This window comes from Indicator indicator, chromosome 5 (assembly GCF_027791375.1).
Source record: "Indicator indicator isolate 239-I01 chromosome 5, UM_Iind_1.1, whole genome shotgun sequence".
NCBI lineage: Eukaryota > Metazoa > Chordata > Aves > Piciformes > Indicatoridae > Indicator > Indicator indicator.
The window spans coordinates 27,265,821-27,292,038 of record NC_072014.1 but is presented as its reverse complement, the minus strand read 5'-3'; the positions used below and the strand labels follow the sequence as shown (position 1 = coordinate 27,292,038).

Genomic DNA, 26,218 nt, shown 5'->3' with positions numbered 1-26,218 from the left:
TCACAGCTACAGTCCAGAGTCATAGCAGGCAGTAATTACTGCAGTAATCAACGTAATTAAATCTAAAGTTTCAACACCAACACACTATTGGTGTTGGTACACTTTTGTGTGTGATACACTACAATTTGTCTTGTGAAATTGTGGGTTTCCTCCATGTTGAAAGCACTGCATCTCACACAGACCCATTACTCAGAAGAGTAAGGTCATTGTAACCAACATCTACTACCTAAGAACCAGAGCTTTGCCCTTCCTAAATCCAGCTACTACTTGTGCCATAATTATAAAAATCAGTATTAGTATTTCACATTTAGTAGGTGGGTGGTTTTTTAAAGTTTATGAACTTTAAAACGGTCCCAAAGCAGTTCATAAAGCATGTTAGAATGATGCAGAGGGACACTGATCGACTTGCTCAGCTATCCCATTGTCAGATCCCTCCCATTTTTCTGTTGCCACAAAAGCTTGACTGAACTACCACAAGAAGTAAATAATGCTTAAAAAAAAAAAAAGACAAAATCAGCACCAGAAAACTGCACATTAGTCTGTTCACATAAGGCACTCAAGCACTGCTGTAGTTGGTCCCAGTTTGTGTGGCAGATTACTCGGAACAAGAGAGAAACCAGGCACTACAGGGTAGGGCTCAGAGACTAAACAAAGTTTAAACTGAACTGTTTTGAAAATTACCTGCCTCTGACAAAGAGGCTGAGAAAAAGCAGCCCCAGGTTCAGTGCTATGCTTCTAGTACTCCTGCATTCTCAGTTTGTGAATTTGTGCTAATAGAGTATTTTTCTGAAGCACATTTGTCGTATGACCAAGATAGCTCTACCATACATACTCCTTCCAGCATGGTAAAGATTGTAACTAACTTTAAACCAACAGATCAAGATCAATGGTACTTCACAGGTTTTCCTAAACCTCTAAAAGCTCTCAGCAAAGAAAAAAAACCCACCTTTTGGCCAGGGACCTGGATGTACCTGGTGGGTAATGTGGGAGGATAGAGAAGTTTGTTGTGTGCTGCAAGGTGATCTCTTTTGGGGTGAGAATAGACAGTAAATAATCTATGTTGTATGCTAATTGCTGCTGAGCATGACATAGATGGTGGAGGAGATGTATTGGTTTAAATTGACTGGCCCCACTAAGAGGGAAGAGGGAGGTGGATAGGGGGATAGGACTACTCCCACCCTTCCCAGTGGCACAGGGCAACAGAGCAAGCTGGATCCCATATTCTACACCATGCTGATGTCATGGTCTCTGTATGACAGGAAAGGGGTTGCCCACAGTACATGGGACTTGTAATACATTCTATATATAGTTTGTCAAGTTTCCTATTCTGAGGTTTTTGTTTCTTCCCCAGTTTCTGGCCTGGGGTTTATCCATTTTTGTTCTGGTTTGCACATGGGGAGGCAGCAATTTAATCTGCTGTGTATGCTTGTACCTTTTCTCCTATTTTTTTTTGTTGTTTTCCCGTTGCATAATCTGATATCCCAGCAAGAGTAGCAAGTTGTCCTTATCCCAACTGACATTTTGGCTTTCCCAGCTCCTTTCCTCTTTGCCCACCCAGCAGGGAGGGGTGTGAGGTGGGAAGGACTACTGGGACTCAGCTGCCAGCTGAGGTAAAACCAGGACAGTTATTTAAAAAGCATTCTTCTGACAGAAAACACCTCCCCTCTCCTCAGATTGTTTAGAAACAATTGTTTAAGAAAAAATTTCCAAGCTCAGGGATCCTTCCTTTACACTTCTGCTTCCAACTCACTTTACGGCAAGTCAAAACACTTTGTGGTCCAGTAACAACTTCTGCACTGACGCTGCACTGTTAGCAGTTACGATGGTTTTATTGCATAGCTAATAAACAGCATAGAAATGACAAGGGAAACAGATTTTATTTCAGCACCTTCTCAACAGTAGCAATAAAAATGAGGAAAATGGAGCACAGAATTAATTTGTATTTACTAATGATTTCCTCGAGCTTACTTTGGAGACAAGAGTCCTCTTTTTGTCTTCGAACTTCAAAATAATTCCACACAATTTGTTAGAGTTTTAAGAAAGGTTAAGTCATAATTAGTTCCCAGGTTATATAAAGTGCTCCTATCAGGATTTCTTCAGCTGAATGAATAATTTTTATTTAAGCATTTTAAAAAACATTCATTTTATTGAGCAGACACAACAATCAGATAAATAATATTTCAAACATCAGTACAAACTTCATTTACAAAACCTTTCCAGAATTCTTCTGAAAAAGGGTCTTCAGCTGATAAAAATAAATTCTATTAATTACCCTGAAAACCAGACAGTCATAACCAGGATCCAGTCACTGGATAATACATCTCCTGTGGTAGTATGTAGTTCATTTTTTCCTTTCACATTCACCCATGAAAGCACATACATTGCTAAGTAAATATGTGGCTATATAGATGCATATAAAAAACAAAAAGTCTTTTCAAGGACCCGTCAGAAATTTCAATTCCATCTTTTCAGTTCTGAAAACAAACTCATGGATCCAGAGCTGTAAGAGAACGCAGAGCAGGAGGAGATCACTTCCGGAAGCGTTTGAACAGGGGGTGGATGTGCTTATTGGCAGCTGCCTTGCTGCGTGCAGAGTGGTATTCCATGTACACCGTGTCATCTGCTCCCGACATGGAGCTCATCGTGCCCGTGCGCCGCGACACCTGCAGCAAGGGGACCAAAAGAGCGCCTGCTTAGTGAGTGATTAGGCTGACTCTAGCCTGCTGATGGCCACTGGCTACTGGACAGCACTGTTCATTTACTGACCCAACTGCCACGAGAGTCTTCGAAGTCTACAAAGGAAATCACTGCCTGCCACTCACCGCAAGTACACAAACATGTGTAAGGCTTAATAGGGAAAGACACCTTAGAGTAGGTATTCCTAATACTTTCCAGTGCAATGCCATTTAGCTAAAAAATGACTCTAAAAATTAATTATCACATTGTAGCTTGACTTGTAACTTACGTATCAGTAAGTACTTTTCCTTTATCTGTTGCTGAACATTTCAGACTACTGCCTAGAACAACAGTGCTTCTCTTGAAAATGAACAGAAGTGGCCCTTCCGCTTCTGCCCTCTGGGCACAAAGGAATCAGGGCATGGTTCCTAGGAGCATGGTGCCACCACAAAAGAGCATGTGCTGTGGTATATGTATATCTTAAAAATGTTGTAATACGTTTTCATTTCTTGTGACTTAGAAGATTTACTTCAAAAGCTGTAACAATAGATCTGTCATCTTTTGCCTTGAGCACAAGCCCTACAAGGAGAGGCTGAGCGAGCTGGGACTGTTTAGCCTGGAGAAGAGGAGGCTCAGGGGTGACCTCATTGCTGTCTACAACTACCTGAAGGGAGGTTGTAGCCAGGAGGGGGTTGGTCTCTTCTCCCAGGCAACCAGCACCAGAACAAGAGGACATAGTCTCAAGCTGCGCCAGGGGAGGTTTAGGCTGGAGGTGAGGAGAAAGTTCTTCACAGAGAGAGTGGTTGGCCATTGGAATGGGATGCCCAGGGAGGTGGTGGAGTCACCATCCCTGGAGGTGTTCAAGAGAGTATTGGACGTGGCACTTGGTGCCATGGTTTAGATAGTCATGAGGTTTAGGGTGACAGGTTGGACTCGATGATCTTTGAGGTCTCTTCCAGCCTTCTTGATTCTATGATTCTAAGATCTTCTCCCTCATATATCACAGAGACAGACATGGATTCCATGTCTTTTTTCAGTGCTCAGAAATGGAATTAGTCAAACAGCTAAGTGTTAATGCAGCTTGAAAAAATACATCTGTTCTCCAACATTTCACAAAGGTACTAGGGCATCAATGATGGTATCACACTTGTAATTACATTTGTGGTCATCCTTTTCAAAGCATTCTTCATTACCTGAGCTGACTTAGAACCATATTCTCCAGCAACTACTTCCTCCTCAGCATCCAGGTCAGACGCTTGGAGGACTTTCTGGAGAAGCTGCTGCTGTTCTTCTTTGGATGAAAATGAAAGTTCTTCTTCTTCCATGCCTGCAAGCTTTGTTATTACCTACGAAAGAGAGTACATGTACAAAGTGAGGGCTCTTCCCCCTCACTGTTAGCTATTCAAAACCAAGACAAGGATGTCTGATTCCAATGGTGTTGGAACTGCCTTCAACTCTTATCAATGGTCTGAGCAGGTTAACTCTATGGCTAGAACAGATACATACAAAATCTTGCTAAGCAGTGTACAGAGACATACACACAGCTTTGTTACATTTTGACTGGAAAGGCAAAATATAAACCTTTGGAAAAGAAGAAAACATAAAAGCTCTAAGACAGAGGACATCAGCCAAACCCTGCCCATACCAACTTGACCAAGAAGCCAACCGAAGCACATATAGCTCAGATGCATATCCAACTTACTATTTGGTTAGCTTTATTTCATTTGGTTAGCTGTGGGCTCTGGATTTGTCTAGTTTAAGAAGACCCATATGATAACCAGGGATGCAGGGCACATGCCATCTACTGGCAGTACAGTGCCATATACTTAAATAGCTAACGTGGCCCTGGACAGCCTGATCTAGTTGGAAGAGTCCCTTCTCACTGCAGACGGTTAGACAAGATGACATTTGAGGGTCCCTTCCAAAGCCATGCAATCTGTGAATCTGTGAAAAAACCTCTTCTGAAGAGCTTTCAAGTTTCAGTTATAAAGCTTTACAACAGACAGCTTTGCTTTCTTAATTAGAGGTACAAAATACCACAAGAATTCTCCCTGCAGTTAAATGCATCTGGTAAACATGTTTGTAGGTGACAATCATCTTTCCCATTACGTTTCCATCTTGGTTTTTGAGAAGGACATTTTTAATTTCATTGTTTCCCTTGATTATGAAGTGTCTGACCTCCTCATCTTCCTTTTTCAGCTTCTCTCTTGAGTCAATAGAATTAGGAACCAGCCACCTCAAGCATGCTGGGCTGGATCTGATCACATAAGATCAGCATAAGGCAAAACAAATTGACATTAGATGCAATGTCCTGCTTTTGAGAAACAGGGCTGTGAGACACTGGAATGAATAATCAGTGCTGTGGGCTGTTGTCAATGGTGATATCCAACTTAGCTTTAGGAATATATTCAGGGAAGCAACCTGTCATACTATATGGCCAAAGGAACACTGTGGTCCTCCTCTTTGTTTATTTAGAAGCACATATGATAATCTCAAAATAAAGAAAAAGGAGTCATGAAAAGCAATTTTAACTTGCATTAGCCTGTTCTAGTTGTGGTTACAAAACAGTACTAACATGATTCATGGAATGAATTCCCACTGCATCATCATTTTTTAAAGCTGTTCAACAGATGTCAAATTTGAAGTTATCCCCAACTCTTTGATACAGTGAGAAATTCTGCTATTGGTTTAAAATTTAATATATCCTACATTAAGCCTCTAAATAAAACCACAATATAGTAATTAACTAAGCTAGCTAACACAAAAACTCCACTATATAATTAGTCTCCAAGAAGTAAATTGTGATGACAAGGCTCCTATTTAAGAAGCAAAGACAAAATAAGTGATTTAGCAAAAAAAAAAAAAAAAATTATTCCATTCGTCTTTCTGATGAAAGGCAGACAATGGAAGTATTGAGAGATGGAAAGAAGAAATTAAGTCTTAGGGAAAAAAACAACAACAACTGTGTAAACTGTTACCCTTTTAAAAGGAGTAATGAGCTTTTAATAATGACATACATAGTCAATCCTGCCTTGGAATGAAGAAACACTAAAGATAGCTTACTGGAAGTTTCTTCCAGCCTATTATTATTTGATGCCAGCTATGACTAATGCTTAAAGCTTGGCAAACAGAAAATAGGTATTCCACCATTTTTTTCCTAAAGTGCAAATAAAGAACATTCCAGTACTGGTCAGCTAAAATGTTGCTCCAGATACTCAGCTGCCACTTGCACTGCTTTTTAACTTGTATTATACCAAAACTCCTAGGACTAGGCCTTTCTTGAAAAATAAAATCCCTCTATTTTAGCCTCTTTATTAGTTCTAAAATCCAAAGCATTCAAATATAAGTAAAGGGATTTCTCTAATCTTCTTGGCTATAACCACATAAGTGCATTTTCTGTAATTAGTTGCAGCTTAGTACTGATCTGCAATGTTGTCAAAATACATCCACTACAAAGCAAAACAAGGGTTTTACCTGCAAAGACTGTGAAATGCCTGTTATGGTGTAAGGGCTCCCTTAAAGCTCTCTCTAATAGGCCACTTATTACAAAGCAATTATTTACTTCAGCGTAGCTGTAGTTCAGAGTGGATTTACCCACAGGGATATCTCCTACTGCATGGATGCCTCATGAGGAAAAGCTTTTAAATAGCTAAGCTCAAGTGCAGTGCAGCAGAGGCTCCTTGCCCTTGCACCTTGTGCAATCCTTGCACTATTCTGTCAACACTAGAAGCTTAAGCTTGTTTAGAGGCAGGTTTGGAAGCCCTGTATTTTTCGTTTCTTCTCAGCAACATTTCCGTTGGGAAGGTGTCAAATCAGAGTAGTAAACTCCAATTTTATAAAAGAGTAATTTATCTGAAAGTGAGAGCTATGATGACATACTGCTGCCTTTGACTACCCAGTAGGTGGGTGCATGGGGCAGCCCATGGATTAAAGGAAAAATAAATGAGATACACCATGAAACCTACAGAATAGGAGCTTTTGTGGAATAGGATGTTATGTTTAGAAAAAGGTAACATACATAATAAACTGAAGGACAAAGGGTGATTAATTTTCAAGTAGGTATAGAGAAATGAGACATCATTCAATCCTTTATGAAAGGGACTTTAGGGGAAAGTTCCAACTTTGAAGTTATGGCTCTGTTACACTATCAACACTGAAAATGTTCTCTATTTCAAGGATTATGTTTTAGTTGTAGGTAGGAAGATTTCTACTTTGCAGTAACAGTCTTTTCCTGCAGTAAATTGTCATTTCTTAATCAACTAACATTCAACCCAGTGATTTTGGTGACGTATTTCATTCCACGCACACTAAATACAAGAGGAAAGTCAAACTGCTGGTGGAGGCTAAATAAGCAGAGCCTGAAGACCTCCATTAGTCAGAAAGGTCACTGCTAACACAGTCATCATATCAACTTGTCTGCATCCTGACTGATTTTTCTGTACCACTGCAGGCTTTGTACAGCTCTGTAAAAATGGTGCACAAGATTAGTGTGTAGACAAAGATCCCTGAAAGGTATTTCTTTTGGGAAGGGTTGATAAACACTTCAGACACCTAACTTTATGATACTGAGTCAGATGTCTAAATGTAGGATGGATGAATTGTGCTCACTGTATGTTCTCTCTAGCCACAAGGGAAAAGATTTTTTCCCCACAGTGAAATACTGGTTTGAGACTGGAGTTCTTTGGAAATTATTTGTGACTTGTGAAGTTTTCTAAACTGCTGCTGGCTGCTACAAAGCGAACAACTACAGACACTGCTTCATCCACAACCCCCACCGTAAACAGATAATGGGAGGCCTGCACATATGGACAGCTGAAGAGCATGAACATGAAGTAACCATGCCAGTAATGTTCTGATTTACTCTTCAGTAGATGCTGTCTTTGAAGTTAGAACACTTACCCTTCTAGAAGCTGTACCATGCTACTTGTATCTCCCCTCAGTAATACAGATGATAAAACCACACTGGAACAGTTCTTGCTTGTGAGCAAAACCTTCATTAATACATTTCACAAGCAGAATCCTCAAGTATTTGACCTATTCTAGCATGAAAGAACAGGACAGTTATATTCTTAGGTCACAAGTATAACAGAAGGGACAAGTTACCTTGAAGCTATAACCTTGATCTACAAGAAACCGTTGTCGCTTGGTTGAATATGCCATTTCCTGAGTGTCTTGGGACACCAGAGAATAAAAAAAGGCATTGTATTCTTCTGCAACCATGCCTAGGAGACAAAACCAGAGTAATTAGTTCTGTTAGGAACGCTGCAAACAAGAACAAAAACCAGGACTGGGTACCGAAAGCAAGTTGTCTCTCCACAAAAACAATCTGCAAAGTTTAGCTGCACCTAGACCTTACGTAAACTGACTGACCAAGCACATAGCATGGAAATTCCTGCTCTTGTTCTTAATTCTCTTGAGAATGGCTGAAAGGGAAAAACTGGCACTGTAGATGAACATGAATATACTGGTGCTCTGAAAAGAACCTTCTGCTTTATTATGCTAGGCAAGGGCAAAGATAAAATTATTTTTAATTCTATCATGTAAAGAAATAAAAAGTCAAGCTCAAGGATTACAACACATCAAAAAAGTTCAATAGAAGATGACAAAGGAAGTTTTATCAATATAAACCAGAGTTTGCAGTGTTTTTACACTAGGAAAGATGAGACAATGATATTAGCTAGGAATTCCTAGGGCTATTTGAAGCCCAAGACACAGCAGGCTGTGTGTAATTTATTTTTCAAACTTAAGAGTTCTTAAGATCTACTACCCAAACAGCACTTAGGTTCTATTTTAAAATCCAAGGTTTCACCAAGATTTTGTTATTTCATCAACACTGGTTTTGTATGGGCTTTCAAACATAGCCTCAACTGTAACAAGCACAAACTGCACATAAACTAAATGTATGAAGATCTTCAGGGTAAGTAAAAGCTCCCTGGTTATATTTTGCAAAAAGACAACTAATTGGAACCCAAATCCCATTTTTTGAATAAATTAATTGGCAGTATCAAAAATATGCTTTCTAGTGACTTGGGTTTTAGAGTAATACAATGATTTTAAAATAAGATTTCATGCTGAGGAAATCATCAAGGAACGAAAAAGTGAAAGAACCACCAAAGATGAAAAAGTTCACTCTCCTTCAGGTCTTTCGACCTTTGGAATTTTTCCCAACACAAAGCCTGACTGACTTGGAAAACACCTCATTTTCAGTCACTGGTATATAGGCTTGTATTTCCTTTGAGTTAAACATAAATCCAAGGACAGTATAAAGAAGTACCATGAACATCCATTCATGTGATACTGTAATTCAAAGGCCCAGAGCCCAGCAACCACCTCATTTACCTTTTTTGGCTCTCAGCACACGTCCCAGTCTTTGAGCCTCCTGTCTTCGAGACCCACCATGGGAGGAAATCTGAATCAGGACATTGGCTTCTGGCAGATCGAAGGATGTGTCACCTACCTGCAACAGAGAAGCAGCCTTATTTCCATGTATCATAAACAAAGACTTAATACAAAGTACACCTTTGTGAGCTGTGATACAAAGATGTCAAATGCACAACAAGCCTGTGTAACTCTTAAAGCTCCCTCTGAGGATGGGTACAAGGACACACTGAATGTCCTCGCTTACCTTGGAAATGAAAATAGTGTTGATTTTTGGATTGTGCTTGAAGTTTTGCAGAATTTGCATTCTTTCTCCTTGTGCAGTGGGGCCATATATATAGGGTCTGAAAAGAACAGAACATATGCAGATTAAATAAATTCAAGATTTCTCAATCATTTCTTATGAAAAATTAAGATACCATGAAAGAAATTAAGAGACCATGTCAGGGAGTGAAGGATGCCTTTGAGCTGATATAAAACCAAAACAGGTTTTTGGTACTTCTTACAGTTTACTTTTATCTTGTTTGGATTTTTATGGCAGCTAACCAGTTGTTTGTGGAAAACTCTGCAGCAACCCAGTCTATCAGAAATAAATTCTGACAGTTACAAATGTTTTGCAATTACGTGCACCAATGAAGCTGTAGATCAACAGACTGAATGCATTTGCTAAGCCTACATGAAAGACTGAAAGCAGCTGTGAAAACAAGAGGGTTTTTTTCCTCAAATCTACTGAGTTAGCACATTGACAGCTGCAATCTTTGTTTCCTGTTTTAAACACTTGAAAATCCAGACTTCTCTGTCAATGATATGTTGAGTGTAACAAGATGGCTCTTGGATGTTGTTCTGGGAAAACTATTTTTGCTTTTAAAGCTAAACTCTTGCCTGCCCCTCTTAGTATCTCCTGGGCCCACTGAAAGGAGAAGGTGGTCCCAAACGTTCCAAAGCCATGAGCAGCTCACTGTGGCATTTAACCTAAGGTTTCTAACATTTGACAATAAATCACCTGGAACATTTAACATCTTAATCCAGAAGGCTCACAAAAACTCTCAACCACACAAAGACTTCATGAGTAACTGGGGCTATTATGAATTTTCCAAGATTCTCTCTAGAGTCTGGCTGTTTTCTTCCTGTCGAATCAGATTTTTTAAAAAAAGCAGAAACTAGAAAAGCAAAGACCACATAAAAAAAGAAGGGGCATGCAGGCGTGCATGGGCACTGCTTTTTCATCTGTTGCACTGCTTTTCCAAATGCTCATTAACAAGTATCTCCAAATAATGGGAATCAAATTCTATCATTTCTGTTTTGCCCACACTTCCATATATTATGTTAAACACAAGGAACTAACTTTGGATGTTTCGTTGAACTTTCAATGTTGTACAGACATGGGTGGTAGCTGAACATAAACATGCAGTACACAAGTACTAAGGTTTTTCACTCTTACCAGCTAATTCTTACATGGTGGCTCCTCTTGCTTTCTTTACTACAAACTTTATTCTAGATTTAGTTTAATTGAGCAATCCTAGTTGCTTCTAATCTAATTCTTCTATTTAAACCAAATAATCCTAGTTATTTCTAATCTGATTATTCTATTTAACCAGGTTTTTAGAAAAATACAGCTAAAAAATGAAAGTGGCAAATGAATAAACTCTGAAAAAATACTGTAATTATTCCATTAGTAGCATTCAGTTAATATTTGTAAGCCTAATTTGAAATTTCATTTAATATTTAAATTGTGCCAATTTTAATCCCCAGCAAAATGTGGAAGACTTAAACTGAAAGTAAAGCATTTGTAAGTCTTCTGTTTCTTAAAACCACTAAGAAGGGGTTCACACACATTTTTTATTAAGAACAGAATAATCTAGAATTCCTGGCTATCAATCCTCCATTTTACACCCCCCCTCCCAGATCCTACTTCACAACAATTCATTAACTTGTATCTGAGTACCTTCCTGAACCTAGAATATCCAATGTTAAGACTGATTTTTTTTCTTTTTAAAATACTTCCTTTTCCTCACTATAAAAAGACATGTGAGGGATTTACAAAGATAGATCCCTTTCCCATTAACTGATATAAAACTGTCAAAACCATAGAGGCATAGTCCTTCAGAAACAGCAATTTAAACGTATTAGTGACACCAGCAAGAAACAGTCAGCACATAACTTATATGACACTGGATGACAGGTTCATGACAGAGTAAAAGCTGGCTAAGCACATTTGAATTCTGTGACCCCCAAAATTATAGTAAAAATAATCCCTGTCATGTGCATGGTCTTTCCTGCCAGTAGCAAGGGAGAGGTGGGTAAAGGGAGGAGCCAGGAGAGGCAGCCAGACAGTGGCCATCCCTCCCTACATCCAGGAGCCCAACCACCCCACAGGCTCAATTCAGGTCATAAGTGCAGTGGTAACTGTCCTGCTGAGCCAGCACCAGCCAAGCAGACAGCCTCAGCCATTACCACCATACCCCCTGGGCTGCCCTTCCCTCCTTACACATGTAATCCTTGCCCCACCCAGACCAAAAACTCCCTTTGTTTCAGCATGCTCACAACTGTCATAGAAAATTCCCTGGTTAAAATGATGATTCCACCACCTCTATCCAGCGCTGCCAGTCTCCTTTCTCTCTAACACTGATAGCCACATAGCCTGAAGCTCTGTGTATGATGTGAGGAACAGAACATTCACTCAAGAACAGGAAATGCAAGCACCCAGTATTTCTTCAGCTGGTTTTCCTGCTATGCTTCTGCAGCATTCCCCCTCCTTAACAACTGCTGTGTTATTTAGCAAGCACTCTCTCCCAGCATCACCTCCGCTAAAGGCTTTCTCTGTGGTCCACTGAACACTGCTAGAGACATTCCAGAGGCATCATTACAGCTAATCTCTGTCCAGACAGATTAAAAAAATGTTGAAAGAGACCATGGGTGTTGGAATTCATCCAGCACCATTAGCTCAGCTTACTATTTGATGTCACAGCAAGCTAGCACAATATGGCTCTTAAACTACAGTCAAACATTTTGGGAACTGCAAGGTTGGTTTGTGGTTTTGCTAAGAAGTACTGCTGAAATTCCTAGACATGAAAACATACACAATCAAAATGTTCCACAGCTCCCAGCAAGGCCTTGTCAATGACAGGATGAGGCCAGCTTCTATGCTTATTTTCCCCAATAATTACTCTGTACTTGATCCTGGCAAACACTCTTCCTCCCCAAACTCTTCAAACACACTGATGCTAAATCTCTCAGATTATTTGTATAACCTTCTGTAACTGCACTCATGTTAAGAGTCCTTTAAAATAGCTGAGAAGTTCATGGCAGGAATATCCTTTCATTTGTTAAACGATCACAGTAGTTTCAGGCAGTGCCCTGGTACACTACAGGTCCCCAGAAAGTTTGTCCAAGGCTTTTTAGACAAGGTTAAGACCTTTTGAGAACCTGAAGGGGAATGCTCTTGGTCCCAAAAGATCCTCAAATATCCGGTGTGTATATTGGAAAACCTTTGTCTCAGAGAGACAGGGGAAGCTACCACCCATTAAAGAAATATTCTAGCTAGAAGACCCTCATTTTTCCACTGGCTTTTAATAGTAATAAAATGGATGGAGAAATACTAACAGTCTTTAATAGAAATCTTGGATGAAAACTCCTCTGAGGCAAGTGCTAAACAGATATTCTACTCACACATTTCCACACTAATATTGCAGTGCCAATAAACTACACCCAAAACCACCCAAAGCCCCTCATGAGGTCCTTTATAAAAAACCCCAAAGAACCCAACCAAACAAATCCCTCCCGAGCGCCTTTTTACATAGGAAGACTGGAGTTAAAGTATTATAAGAAATACCTAAAGACTACTGGAAGCTGTGAGATTACAAGGCAATTTTCCAGGAAGGTGGAGAAGAACAATGCCATTGTTGGCCATGAACACTTACTTCCCAAGTCTGATTGCATACTCCTTCAGTGCAAACACATTGTCAGCAAATACGATGATTTTATCATTCCGTCGTTCATGAAACTTGATGAGGAACTGGCAGGCTCTGAATTTGTTTGGGTTCATGGTGTACAGCAGTATCCGTTTCTTGGTTTTGATGGCTACATATTCTCTATAAAATTCAGGTGACATTGGGCACCAAACCTAGAATTACAAAACAGAAACACATGCACACACGAAGTAAAACGTGGTCATTTATTGATTTTATTCCTGTGGGAACCTGAAACATATTGGGGGATGAGAATGCAACGTAACTCTGTACAGTGCATGCCATCTATTTTAGCACAGAGATTTCTCTATCAAAATCAAAACCGGTGGTTGGCATGGTCTCTGCCACTGCCAGACTGCTTAAACTCATTAATATTCTGGCCTTCCAGAATGGTATGACAGCAAGATCCACAACAGAAACAGGCAGTGGGACCAGAACAAGATTGGAGGTATTTCTTTTGTTTCATACTTAGTAATTTTACCGAATGCTACTACTTTTTACAGAGCAGTAATTACAGGAATGTACCATCCCTGTAATCGCTCTCTCACAGCAGTCAAAGCTTTTCCCCTAAAAATTAAGTTTTCATCCATATTCTGCAAGCTAAGAGACACATTTAGTTTTCATTACAGAACAAATTTATCCATCTTTTTTCACATACTCACAAAAAGAGTGTGGCCTTTAATTTAGAAACTGTTGAGCCTACAACTTAGAAAACACTGATTAGAAGTTTTCAATAGGTTTCCCTAAGCAATTATTTTATTATGCAAACACCTATCATAGTATGGTACATGTCTAGGCTCACTGAGGTATTTTTTCTACTGTAGCATGAAAATAGAAGAAATTATCAACTTTAAAAATGTATGCATATGCAATGACACTATCTATGGAATATAAGGACACTCTATGATTTAGAAGACATTCTTTCTGTTGTACATGGGTTATTCCTCCGTATTTATTGCACAGTACAAATTAACAGAATACTGCAAAGGCTCCATTATTGTATGCAGCCTGTATGAGAGACTTAAAATTCTTACATCAGAGGATAATATTTCAAAAGTGAGAATGAGATGAGAAAACTGAACATTTGATTGTAGCCAAATAATTCATGTACTGCTCAATGCCTTTGACTACATGGCAAACTGAACATATTTTCATTTGTATTTGCACCCTCTTTGCGGATTTGGAAATGTATAAAATCTGCTTCTCACCCCAATGATCTTTTCATTTTTACATTTTACAAAACATGCACTCCAAGCCAAAAACTTAGTATGGCAGCTGGGAAAGGATTTATTTATAAACTACAAAACTGAAAATATATTTCAAGAACAGGCTTGTTCTCTTTTTTTAAAAACTTCTTTTAATTTTTTAGACTGTGTGCTGCTTATTTTCTTTTAGAGTAGTTCAAAAAGAGCACGACCTGCAATAGCTGTGACCTGCCTTCTCAGGCTGCAGCACTGCCCCCTCTTGCCACATGGAAAGAACCACACTTAAAAGGCAAACCAGGCATCTTCCTTGGGTATGGAGAACAAGGCAAGTGGATTAAAGATGCTACTTCTCAACAACATGTCAAGAAAATCCAAACAAACATGCAGTGCAGTTGTACATGTATTAGATTTGTTATTTATCTGATACCAGCACAGCTTTTTTGGGTAACTTTGTTTTTGGTAGTCCCATTGAATGCTGCTTCAAAACACTTGTTGAAGAACACAAACTTGCAGAATTTTGATATGATTCAGACCAAGGGCAGCCCACGCTTCACTTTTCAATGTCCACAAGGCAGTTCAGGGACTGAGAAGAATTATGTTCCCAAGGCAGGATTAACCAAAATGCCTGAACAGTCAAATCTGAATTTGCAGACTGGTTACTCTCCATCGAACCTAGTTATTTTCTAGATGCTCTTCACTTACATTCTATTACTTAAAGATAGTTCTGTGGTTTCTTCCCTCTACAACCTCCAGTTTGCACAAAGTTCATAAAGAGAACAGCTGACCTGAATCTGAATTTTTTATTCCAGTACCAGAGCTAGGAATAAGAAACTAGATAACATTGAAGCCTCACAACCACCACCAACAAAACACAAAAAAGAAAGAATAATAATAGAAAAACCCAAACAGAAACAAAACAGGAAGACAGGTATGAAACCATCATAGCATGTTGTAGCTTCTAAAACTTAACTTGCATTCAATGGGAGCCTGGACAAGTTCATGAAAAACAAATCCACTGACAGCTGTATAGAAACCACACATAGCTCACAGATAATAGAGGCCTTGGAGAACTTTTCTGAGTAACAGGTGTGTGTTTGTCCTGTTCTCATACATTTGGCTAATTATCTTTCTTGACAATCATCAGAGACAATATATTATGTTAGATCTTTAGTCTGACCCAGAAAGGTTACTTGAATATTCTAACGTGCTTGCATGAGAGAGACATTTTCACTTCTGTTATCCATATGCTGAAAAAAACAGAGGTCACACCATTTATATTGGAAAGAAATTGTAAGATCCAGTCCTATGTTCTCAATTTTCACCCTCATGCATTCAAGCTTGAGATAAGCCAGGGTTTTCCTACATTTTTTTTAAACTTTATACCATCCTCCTTTGGTTTAAGAGTTACAAGAACTTTCCTCAAGCAACTACAAACTGTCCAAGAGGTGAAGTCTAAAAGCAGCTTCCAGCATATCATCACAACATAGCGTTAACACTACCACAGAAAACTGAGTTTAAGATACAAAGTCAGACAGCACAAAAGTCAACTGCATTGAACTAGGTCTACAATACTGCATCCTCTATTCATCTTTCCAAATGTGCAGACAGCAGCTCAAGGACCACGATCCCAGCAAAGAGAAAGAGTGCCTGAAGAACACATGGCTACTGGATTTACTCCATGTTCATACTGACCAGTGACAGCCTTGCCTAAGCTACAAAGTAAACAGAAGATCCCAAAGCACCCATTTTCCCCAGTTAAATTCTGACAATTGTATAGATCTTCCTTAAAATAAACCCACAAAATGTTATAAGCATACTAAATAAACACTTGTAGTACCAAAAAAACAGAGCATCACCTCAGCACATTGGACTTTAGCAATGTAGCCACTGTTCTGCAGCTCCATCCAGTTGGCTTCATAGAGTTTTGGTCCAATTAGGAAGTTCAGGTCAACAATTTTATCATCTTCTCTGACCAGGGTAGCAGTCAGCCCCAGTTTACAATGAGCTTGCACAATAGTGAGCACACGTCTGAACATTTTTGCTAAGAAATGCAAGACAAAATTTCTGTTTACTTTCCTCAGTGGGTTTGGAAGACAAATACTGCAACTTAAAAAAAAAACAATTTCATCACCTGCTGAACACAAAACATGCAGAGTGTTGGGAACTTTTACCCAATTTCACGTACACTAACAAGTCTGTTACAGCAAAACTTAACACTGATTGCGGCTTTAGTTAGCATCTTCAGTGTACTCTGGAAACCCCACTACACCTTCTGGCATCTTTATAATTTCCCATTTCCCAAGAGAAAATTAATATATTCAGAGGTTACAGGGCTTGTTTTAGGTCATAGAGTATTTCACAGAAAGAACTAAGACACAGGGATTCTTGGCTGACTGCCGCAATCAGAACTTTTAGTATGTGGCAGAATTACTCATCTTTGCCCAAGGAGATTCTATACCTTCATTCTTATGCAACCAAGAACAAACAGTGGCAGCAACCTACTGCTATGATAAAATGGCAGGTAGTCATCAAGGTCTTCTTCCATTATATTCAAATGAAAATCATGAGAACAAGGCAGAGCAGCCAATGCAGGCTCCTGGGTGGTATTTTTAGCCACCATTATTCCACTGACACTGTATTACTACATTACTGCTTTCCAATAGCATAGATCTCAATTACACAGTAATTTCACACACAGCAGCTATTTCTGGATAGCAATCACTATGGTTACTCATGTTTTATTGAGTAGAAATAGATACTAGAAAAACAGTCTACACTGCTGCTGGACCTCAAAAGAAAAGAAGGTAGATGACTTCCTCTCCTGTTCAAATTTTTCTGCAGCAATATTATACAAATGTAACTCAGGTATTTTTAGAGCACTTCATCAACCTACATGGAAGCAGAAGGCACTTGTATTTTACACTAGCATTGTAGAAAACAAACGTTTTCAGGAAACTTGTGGTCAGATAAACTTTACAGTATCAAGAGGAAAAAAATGAAGAAAAAAAATAAAATAGAACAAGGCAGTTTATTTGTCTCCAAACCCTACACCATGAATGTATACTAATCACAAAAAAGACAGCAAAAAAGTACCATTTCTAAAAGAGCAGAGTAACCTTGTAAGTGTGTTTAACACAAAAGGTTTGCACACCGTTTCCTTACCAGGGATAGTATGTACTTCATCAAGTATCATAAGTCCCCACTCTTGACTTTTAAGCCACTCCATTACTCTTTCTGCTTCCCAGGACCTTTTTGTTGTGTGTCCCAACATGGAGTAAGTGCTGATAGCAACAGAACAGCCAATAGGCTTGTCTTTGGCATCCGAAGTGAACCGACATATCTGACTGTCGTCAATGGTGGACCACATCTTGAACTGAGCTTTCCACTGCTCTACAGACACTGCAGAATTACCGAGGACCAGACACCGCTTGCGGACTGTACATGCAGCTGTCACTCCAACGAGAGACTTGCCAGCACCTGCAGAGGAAGAAGGGTGATGCTCATTAGTTACCTCTCAGGTATCGGGGAAGTAGAGGAGAAAAACAACCAAAGTAGCAAAGGAAAACAGGAAACCTTTGAGAGGATATGAAACCATGTAGGAGCAAATTCTTTGTTTCTTTACTGCAATGATCTTAAAGAAATGGAGCATTTACTTCTCAAAAAACATCTGGATTGTCCACTGGACACATAACTATTTTCTCAAGAAAATTGTTTCTAATTGGCAAAGCCACTGTTTACAGCCATTTTAATGCTTTTTAAATTTCAAAGGCACATTAAATTCCAGGGGGCTACAGAAAGCTTCCCCTCAAAGTGATCTATTCAACCAATCCTACCAGCTATGCTTGCTCCCCCCCACAGCAGGTGCTTAAATCTTTCCATTCCTTATTCACACTTCTCCCCGCACCCCTTACACACTCTCCCCGTGCATACTCTTGACCTATCTCCCATGTGCCCCCTCCACCCCCAATACCAGGGTTGTCTGGCACGAAATCTCCTGTTCTCTCCCTTTCCCATTGCTTGCCATAGGTTGTCCCAATATGCACATCCCTCACCTCTTTCTCAAGCTCCCCTGCCCAGAACTTACGCACACAGGCTCTTTCCTTCCTTGCACTCCCCTTATGCCATATTTGTATTTCCAGTTCTTCTCAGTCTCTCTATTACCAACCATGGAAGAAATTACTCCAATGCCAACAGCTTTACATGTCACTGGAAGACCAGCAAAGCTGACTCAGAACAAACAGTGAAAGCATGAACAGCTGTCTGAAGCTATCAAAACCACACATCAGCTCTTCAGTCACTACAGGGATACTGGCAGCACTGCTCAGCAGATACCTCTCCCTCACCGCAGCCCCACCACCCGCTAGGTTCCTCATACTGCTAGCCAGAACAGTCCTCACTACTGTTTGAAATCTAAGCAGCTGTCATATCTGGAAGCTACTTTACTACTGGCATACAAAGAATCAAACCCCTGAATACCAACTCAGACACTTACCACATGGCAAGACAATAACACCAGATCTGGCTCGCCCATTTCCAAACATCTTCCTCAAGCTTTTCTCTTGATAAGGCCTGAGGACAGCTGTAGGTTTCAGATCTATGTTAATATCAGGATTCACAGAATCATTTCTGAAATCATATTCTGCTAGCAAGGGGTACTCCAAATGGATACAACGCTTCTGAAGTTCTTCAATCATCTCCTGAAGAGGAAACAAAGATTCAGATTGGTAAATTTTTCACATCTGAATTAATTCTTTTTTTTCCAACCAGATTATATACTACCACATGAATTTACATTTATTTTTTAATGCTCGTGAAGTCTGCAAGAGTGAAAGTTTATTCCAGAAACTTTACTCACAATCACTCCCGCCCCTCTCAAACATTTTTGCAGAATCACAGAACATTAGGTGTTGGAAGGAACCTCCAAAGATCATCTAGTCCAAACCCCCTGCCAGAGCAGGATCATCTATACCAGATCACACAGGAATGCATCTAGGTGGGTTTTGAATATCTCCATAGGAGGAGACTCAATAACCCCCCTGGGCAGCCTGTTCCAGTGTTCTGTCAGCCTCGCAGTGAAAAAAATTTTCCTCACGTTTATATGGAACTTCCACCCATTGCTCCTTGTCCTGTCATTGGGCATCACTGAGAAGAGCCTGACTCCATCCTCTTGACACTCATCCTTTACACATTTATAAACACTAATGTGGTCACCCCTCAGTCTCCTCTGCTCCAAACTAAAGAGCCCCAGCTTCCTCAGATTCTCCTCATAAGGAAGATGTTCCACTCCCTTAATGATCTTTGTGGCTCTGTGCTGGACTCTTTCAAGCAGTTCCCCATCCTTCTTGAACTGAGGGGCCCAGAACTGGACACAATATTCCAGATGCAGTCTCACCAGGGCAGAGTAGAGGGGAGGAGAACCTCTCTCGATCTACTAACTGTTGATATTACAGAGGGCTATTTAGAGAGATGGAAGAACTTGCTGCATTAATCTCAGGATTTTTGCTTATCTAGCAGTGACTTAACTGCATCCTGAAATCCTGCAACAAAGAGCTCAATAACAGACACCTACTGTGTTACACAGTAGGATGTGTAACCAAAGCTGCACATCTGTTATCTGGCAAATCTCCACATCGTGATAATGCAGTTATTACACCACAACAGGCTGATTCAATCACCAAGAGGTTGCTGATTTAGTTTGGATTTTTATTAAATAAACAAAATACTTATTGGGTTATTTAAAATAAATAAATAAATAAATCTGTTTCCCCCAGCAAAGTATAATTGGAATCTCTAAAATCAACTTGACAAATTCTGCAAAAGCTCTCTGAAGGTCAAGCCTTCAGGTAAGCTTGTAGTCCAACCTCCAGCTGCCCTTAAGTCATAGAATCATAGAATCAGACAAAGTTGGAAGGGACCACAAGGATCATCTAGTTCCAACCCCCCTGCCATGGCCAGGGACACCTCACACTACATCAGGCTGGCCAGAGCCTCATCCAGCCTGGCCTTAAACACCTTCAGGGATGGGGCCTCAACTACCTCCCTGGACAACCCATTCCAGGCTCTCACCACTCTCATGGGGAAGAACTTCTTCCTCACATCCAGTCTGAATCTCCCCACTTCCAGCTTTATTCCATTCCCCCTAGTCCTGTCACTACCTGATAGCCTAAAAAGTCCCTCCCCAGCTTTCTTGTAGGCCCTCTTCAGATACTGGAAGGCCACAAGAAGGTCACCTCAGAGCCTTCTCTTCTCCAGACTGAACAGCCCCAACTCTTTCAGTCTGTCCTCATAGGAGAGTGCTCCAGCCCTCTGCTCATCCTGGTGGCCCTTCTCTGGACACGTTCCAGCATGTCCATATCCCTCTTGTAATAGGGGCTCCAGAACTGGATGCAGTACTCCAGGTGGGTTGAAATCAGAACCACTCAGAGTTCCTTTTGCAAACATGATCACAAAACAAAAACAGTGGGGAAAAAAACCCAAACAACAGGAAAAAAAACAACCAAACAGAAACAATAAGGAAGCTGTGAAACCAACAGCCAATTTGTCCTTCACTCAATTCCCACTTGTCTTGCAGAAAACAACAATAAGCAGCACACAAGAACCTCCTCTAGTTTCTGGAGCCTTTCTCTGGCCTGTGAGCACTGTCTTTTGCAGGCCACCCTCTGTACAGAAGAGGGACATTGTAAGATTTTGGAATGTAACAGGAAAGAACCATCAATGACTTGCAATGAATTCCCCAGTCAAGGAGCCACAGTACTTTACATTAAGTTCTCATGCTTATTTGCCAGTCCTGGCACATTCCCCATCGCTACAAATGCAGAGACTAAAACAGTCATACCTGCTTGACTTCAAAAGACACAGTCTGTGTTTCTTCCTCTTCCTCCTCATCTTTGTCCATCTGTTCATAAAACTCAAATAAATCAGCTGGGACATCTGGCTTATTCTGAGCATCTGTTCCCTGTGATGTTGATGGACCAAAGCTACCTTCACTGGATTTGGAAATCTGAAATAAATGAACATGAATTTTGACCAAGAGTTTCATTAGAGACACCCTCTGCCTCCCTCCAATTCAGGCTCATTAAGGAGGCACAGATCATTGCTGACAGAACCAAAAGCAACTCCTGATGCCACAAACAAACAACAATCACTCCACTTATCAACTGTTAATTCAGTAATTTCAAAACATGCCCAAACATACCGCTGATTTACTTGTGAATGTCTCTGTGATGAGCTCTGTTTCTTCACCCTCAGCATTTCTCAGGCGACAGTCTTTTATCACATGGTCCTGCAGAAGCTGCTGAATGACATCAGGGTGGGTACTTTCCACAAAATACCTAAACAACAAAGAACAACATTTTAATGAATTAATCAACAAAATAACTTACAGGAAGAGCAGCATATGTGCCTGACTCTATAGCTGTCCCAGATGTACCAAGTATCCAATCTGGAGGTGGTAATTTAAAAGGAAAAAAAATTATGCCAATCAAAAAATTTAAAGGATGTCTCATATCAAAAGCATCACATACTTCATCCTTATCCATCTTGCTCAAATGTTCTCTAGTTCTCATGTCTTATTTGTGACATGTGACACAAGCCAATGTTTTTGAGACTGAATTCAGGGGAGTCTGTGAAAACACTGGATGTGGTGTTGTAAACTCCTGCCCACTGGACCAAAACACAAACAAATCTAAACGTTTAAAGTAGTGCATCCTGACTTTGTTTCCCTTCCTGGAGAGTCATCAATAATGATGCTGAATAGAGATCACAGTTAAAATGTGAGCCAAGAGACTCAAGGCTTAAACGGCATGGGAGGAATCTGTTTCTCAGAAACAGGAGAGGACAAAACCCTGCTAGTAATACCAGCATTAGTTCCACTCAAAGCAGGAGGTTCAAAAACGCAGCAGCAGAAGCAGAGCATTAGATAATAGTCCCAGGTCTTAACGGTGGTTGTCTGACAACTGAGAGCTTTGCCAAAGAAATAAAAGGAGAAAGACAAAACATAGGCAAGGTAGAGATAGAGGCTTCAGGTTTCTGCTTTCTCCTTCTCTTCCCTCTCCTTACTGCCAAATCACAAGCTTAGATAAAACTGGTCAGCTATCAACTAACTGACCTCTCAATGTCTCTTCTAATATTATCTTCTAAATTCAAAACAAATCAACCCAGCAACAAACACAGACCCTTTGCAAATGGATTTGCTTACCCTTCCTGAATGGGTTACAAGCAAGAATGCATAAGACTGAAGGACAGCTGTAGAAACACTTATCTAACCAAGTTCACATAAATTAGGAAGGAATGAAGGAATTCTCTCAAAACCTTGAGGATCTATTGCAAGCCCAAGCAACAAAGAAATAACCTAAATTCACAGCCTACTTTTAAAGAAGTAATAATAATCACTAAGAGCCCAGGACAGCCTCACTTAAATTCACTGACTAATTTATTAAACACTTTTGCAACTGAAGAAGTGATCTTGTCTTGACAGATGCTACACTTGGCTGGGAGCTGCAAGATTCAACAGTCACTGACACCGCTCATTTACGCACAGCTGTGCATCTGGAGGACTTTCTCTACCACACTAGTAAAGGAAAAAGCCACTTACCTGTTATGTTTTAGTACCAGCTTCACCTTCCCATAGCTGACAGTACACAGCTACAAACGAATGGAAGCAGTTATTAGGAACATGCAAAAGATCAGTTCTACGTTTGGGACCAAATGCTGCAATGCAGTTTAGGTCTTTCTGAGTAAGCATAGTATCGCAAAACATTTACTTGCAATGTTCTCATGACCATGGAACAAACCTGAACAGGCATTTTCAGATGATGCAAACATCATCCCGAACAGGAGGTCAGTCACAGATAATCAGTTTTTATACCCAATTGCAAACTGCTTCCAAGACTGCAAGATAGTTGCAGGGTATGATAGGCGATGTTTTACAGCACCTGGTTATTCCAGGCTGCTTCCTACATTCATAGTCTTCTTCCAGAGCAAGCCTGAGGAAACTTTCCCCACATACAATACCTATCGGCTGAAACTCTGCAGACACTTGGGTATCCTTTTTTTTAAGGAGATATAGACCCCACATGGGATATATTGCAGTAACATACTACAGAAAAAGACAGAAAATAAGACAAAGCCTCTGTTCTTTTGAAGCAGTGAAAAAAGTAGAGTAAGAACAAAACCGTCAATGATTAAAAATAAAACAAGGAGAGGCAGCAGGGAAGGATTTCACTAGTAACAGCAGGTGTATTTCCAACTCCAATGAAATAGTCTTACCTTGATAAACTGAATTATTCCATCTGGGACACCAGTCTTGCTCAGTTTTTGTAAATACTCTGTGATGTCACTGGTTTGTAAGCCAACGCTAACAGCAGCATACAGTGAGTAAGCAGTCAGCTTGTACTCATGAATGTGGGTGGGTCTGCACACAGGCTCAGCAATGGCAACCAAAAAGTCCTGTGCATATTTGTAAACTGGAGAAAAGGCTTCTAGGAAAATATGGCCATCAGGAGCCTACAGAAATAAGAGGAAACGCTGAAGGCACAACAGTGACAGTTGGGAAAAAGAAGGAATTTCCTGTAACGCTGCCACAGTGACAGAGAGACAGTCCACGATTTAAGTAGCAATGCATCACAGGGGTTCAGTAAAAAGCATCTGTCCTAATAACAAAGTTACAGACAAAAATTAAGACAAAGGAACATATAATACTGGTTTTCTGAAAGGGTTCAGACATTGACTACACTGTATCCCTTCTATGGCACTAAGGAAAAAAATACACCCACACCGATTAAGATTTTCCAGACTGATGTGTTGGGGTAAGTTGTCTTTTTTAATGCTAAGCAAATTGCTTGGGCAGAGACAGCTTCTAGCCCTATTCCCCTAACCCAAACCAAAACTCCTAACGTTTTTTACACAGAATAAACAGGAAAAAGAGAGATGACACTTGCATGTCACAGCGTTCAGTAACACCCCTGAGGATGCTGACAGAGCAGCCATCTCTTCTTCATCTGCTTGTGCTACTGGCCATAAAAAAATGCAGATAAATAAATGCAAATAAATGTCAATAATCTTGGTCAGATTTATTGACATCCCTTTCAATGTAGAGGAAATAAATGGTACGAGTTACTAAAGATGCAGACCAGCCTGTTTTAAGGCTGCTTCATTCCCACACACATTGCTGTGTCACTACAACAGACCTCACTTGTATCATTACGCAATGTGGCTACTTCCACAAACCATTCTACCTCCTTCCCAGAAAGATCTGGCTCAAGGTGCTCCACTGCCCTGTCCAGTCAATGGCAAGGGACACTTGACAAAGAGGGGATTTACAAAGAGGCTGCTGGCATGGGAGCAATTCCAAGGGGCTCCAAGGCAAGGGATTGGTGGTGCTGTCTTGGGTGGCCTCACACTGCTCACAGTCCAAGTGTCCTGAAACGGGCTTGCAGGCACCAGACTCGCTCATCTCACCAGAACAAATCTCGCTTTGAAGGCCCTGGCAAGGTCAACCCTAGGAGCACACTCTCTCCACCCCGACACACAACCCTTATTCTTGGTGTCTCTGCTTGACTCTGGAGAGCTGAGCACACTTGGCTGGATTGTCTGCAACACAATCCCGGCTGCTTTATGGGGTGAAAAACTCATAAAAACATCCGAGTGTGTGTTCCTTGCAAATCCTACAGATCACAGACAGACTTAAGAGCAACCAGGTCACCTGCCCAGGCCTGCAGTGTGTAACTCTATGTCAAACCGCTGCCAACAGGTACCGTTAGCTCTACGGGAATGCCTGGGCACCTCACCGACCCTCAAGGCAACCAAGGCCTTGGGTGGGCGCAGCGAGGCTCCGCGGCCGCACGTACCACCCAGAGGGGACGCGAGGAGTGGTCAGCCTTCAGGGGCATCTGCTGCCTGTAGTCCTTCGCCCCGTACTCGTCCACTTTGGTGCTGTTGTCCTCCACCTGTTTCCCCGCGGCAGAAGGCACAGCCTCCTGCGACTCCCTGCCGGGAGCTTCGTCTTCATCGTCTTCGTCGTCATCATAATGGCGCTTCTTGGACTTTTTCTTATCTGGGAGCAAAGCTGGAGCTGTGACGAAGTGGCACAGCCGCCACCCGTGACCGGGATACCCCAGAGAGACCGCCCCGGCCCGATCCGCCCCGGCCCCGCGCCGCCGGACAGCTCCCCGCCGATATCCTCCGCCCCGGACTGCTCATCCTGCTTCTTCCTGCCCTTGGCGGCCTGGGGCCGCCGAGCAGCTCCCCGCCGATATCCCCCACCCCGCGCTGCTCACCCCGCTCCTTCCTGCCCATGGCGGCGCCGCGCCGCCGGACAGCTCCCCGCCGGTATCCCCCGCCCCGGGGTGCTCACCCCGCTCCTTCCTGCCCATGGCCGCCCCGCAGCGCCGCCGTACAGCGGCGCGTCACTTCCGCCGCGCGGGAGGAGCGGAGGCACGGAGCACGAGTCTGGTACTGGGACCGCCCCCGCAGCAGGGTTTGGCGCGGGCGGGCAGAGGAGCCCAGCCCTGGTTACGGCGGACAGCCGTGTACCGTGGGCAAGGGGAGCGGGCTGAAGCAGCGGAGCTGGTTTAAAAAAGCGTAATTAAAAACATCGGATCCCGCAAGGCGCATTTTAAATAAGAGCAATAAAAAAGGCCATTCAGAAAGCAGGTCTGCATTGTTCTGCACTTAAGAATTCTTAACACAGAAGTCACACTGTTGTCCCTACAGAGTGTTTTAATATATTTCTAAGTACAATTCGTGTCTGATTTTGGAAATACAAATACATTTCGAATGGTTAAAAACAAAAATTAAAAAAATATTTTGAACATCAGCCAGCTGAAAATATATTTATCTAGTAAATCATCTCTCAAAGCTTTTATATATTTAATTATTCTAACTAAACATAGTACCCTTAAAAAACAAGTTCATAAAAATGTAGAAATGAAATTGTGGAATAAGATTACTGGGATATATACACACACACATTCAATGCATACACAGAATTAC

General features: G+C 41.1%; 1 protein-coding gene across 2 annotated transcripts; it reads right to left on the bottom strand.

The window, feature by feature from the left end:
- Positions 1-1,931: 1,931 nt before the first annotated feature.
- ERCC3 (ERCC excision repair 3, TFIIH core complex helicase subunit) lies at positions 1,932-25,599 on the bottom strand. Of its 2 annotated transcripts, XM_054380836.1 has the most exons (16): positions 25,581-25,599; positions 25,490-25,498; positions 25,075-25,280; positions 23,495-23,731; positions 22,821-22,870; positions 21,423-21,558; positions 21,063-21,227; positions 18,720-18,924; positions 17,390-17,704; positions 16,084-16,268; positions 12,975-13,177; positions 9,302-9,398; positions 9,016-9,133; positions 7,780-7,898; positions 3,870-4,022; positions 1,932-2,663 (listed from the first exon to the last, which is right to left on the bottom strand). In XM_054380836.1, exons 1-16 carry the CDS (start codon positions 25,597-25,599, stop codon positions 2,529-2,531), a joined length of 2,352 nt encoding a protein of 783 aa, XP_054236811.1. In that variant the 3' UTR covers positions 1,932-2,528. The 2 variants fall into 2 exon arrangements, with proteins under 2 accessions (XP_054236811.1, XP_054236810.1); XM_054380835.1 differs by lacking the exons at positions 25,490-25,498; positions 25,581-25,599 and having other exon boundaries at positions 25,075-25,292.
- Positions 25,600-26,218: the final 619 nt, after the last annotated feature.

Excerpts from the sequence above, each read along its gene's own strand:
- ERCC3 (XM_054380836.1), bottom strand. Across the intron at positions 13,178-16,083 it reads CTAAAGTCCAATGTGCTGAG|GTTTGGTGCCCAATGTCACC; the intron begins GTGATGCTCTGT and ends TTGTAATTCTAG. Across the intron at positions 7,899-9,015 it reads TGTGCTGAGAGCCAAAAAAG|GCATGGTTGCAGAAGAATAC; the intron begins GTAAATGAGGTG and ends TTTGTCTCCTAG.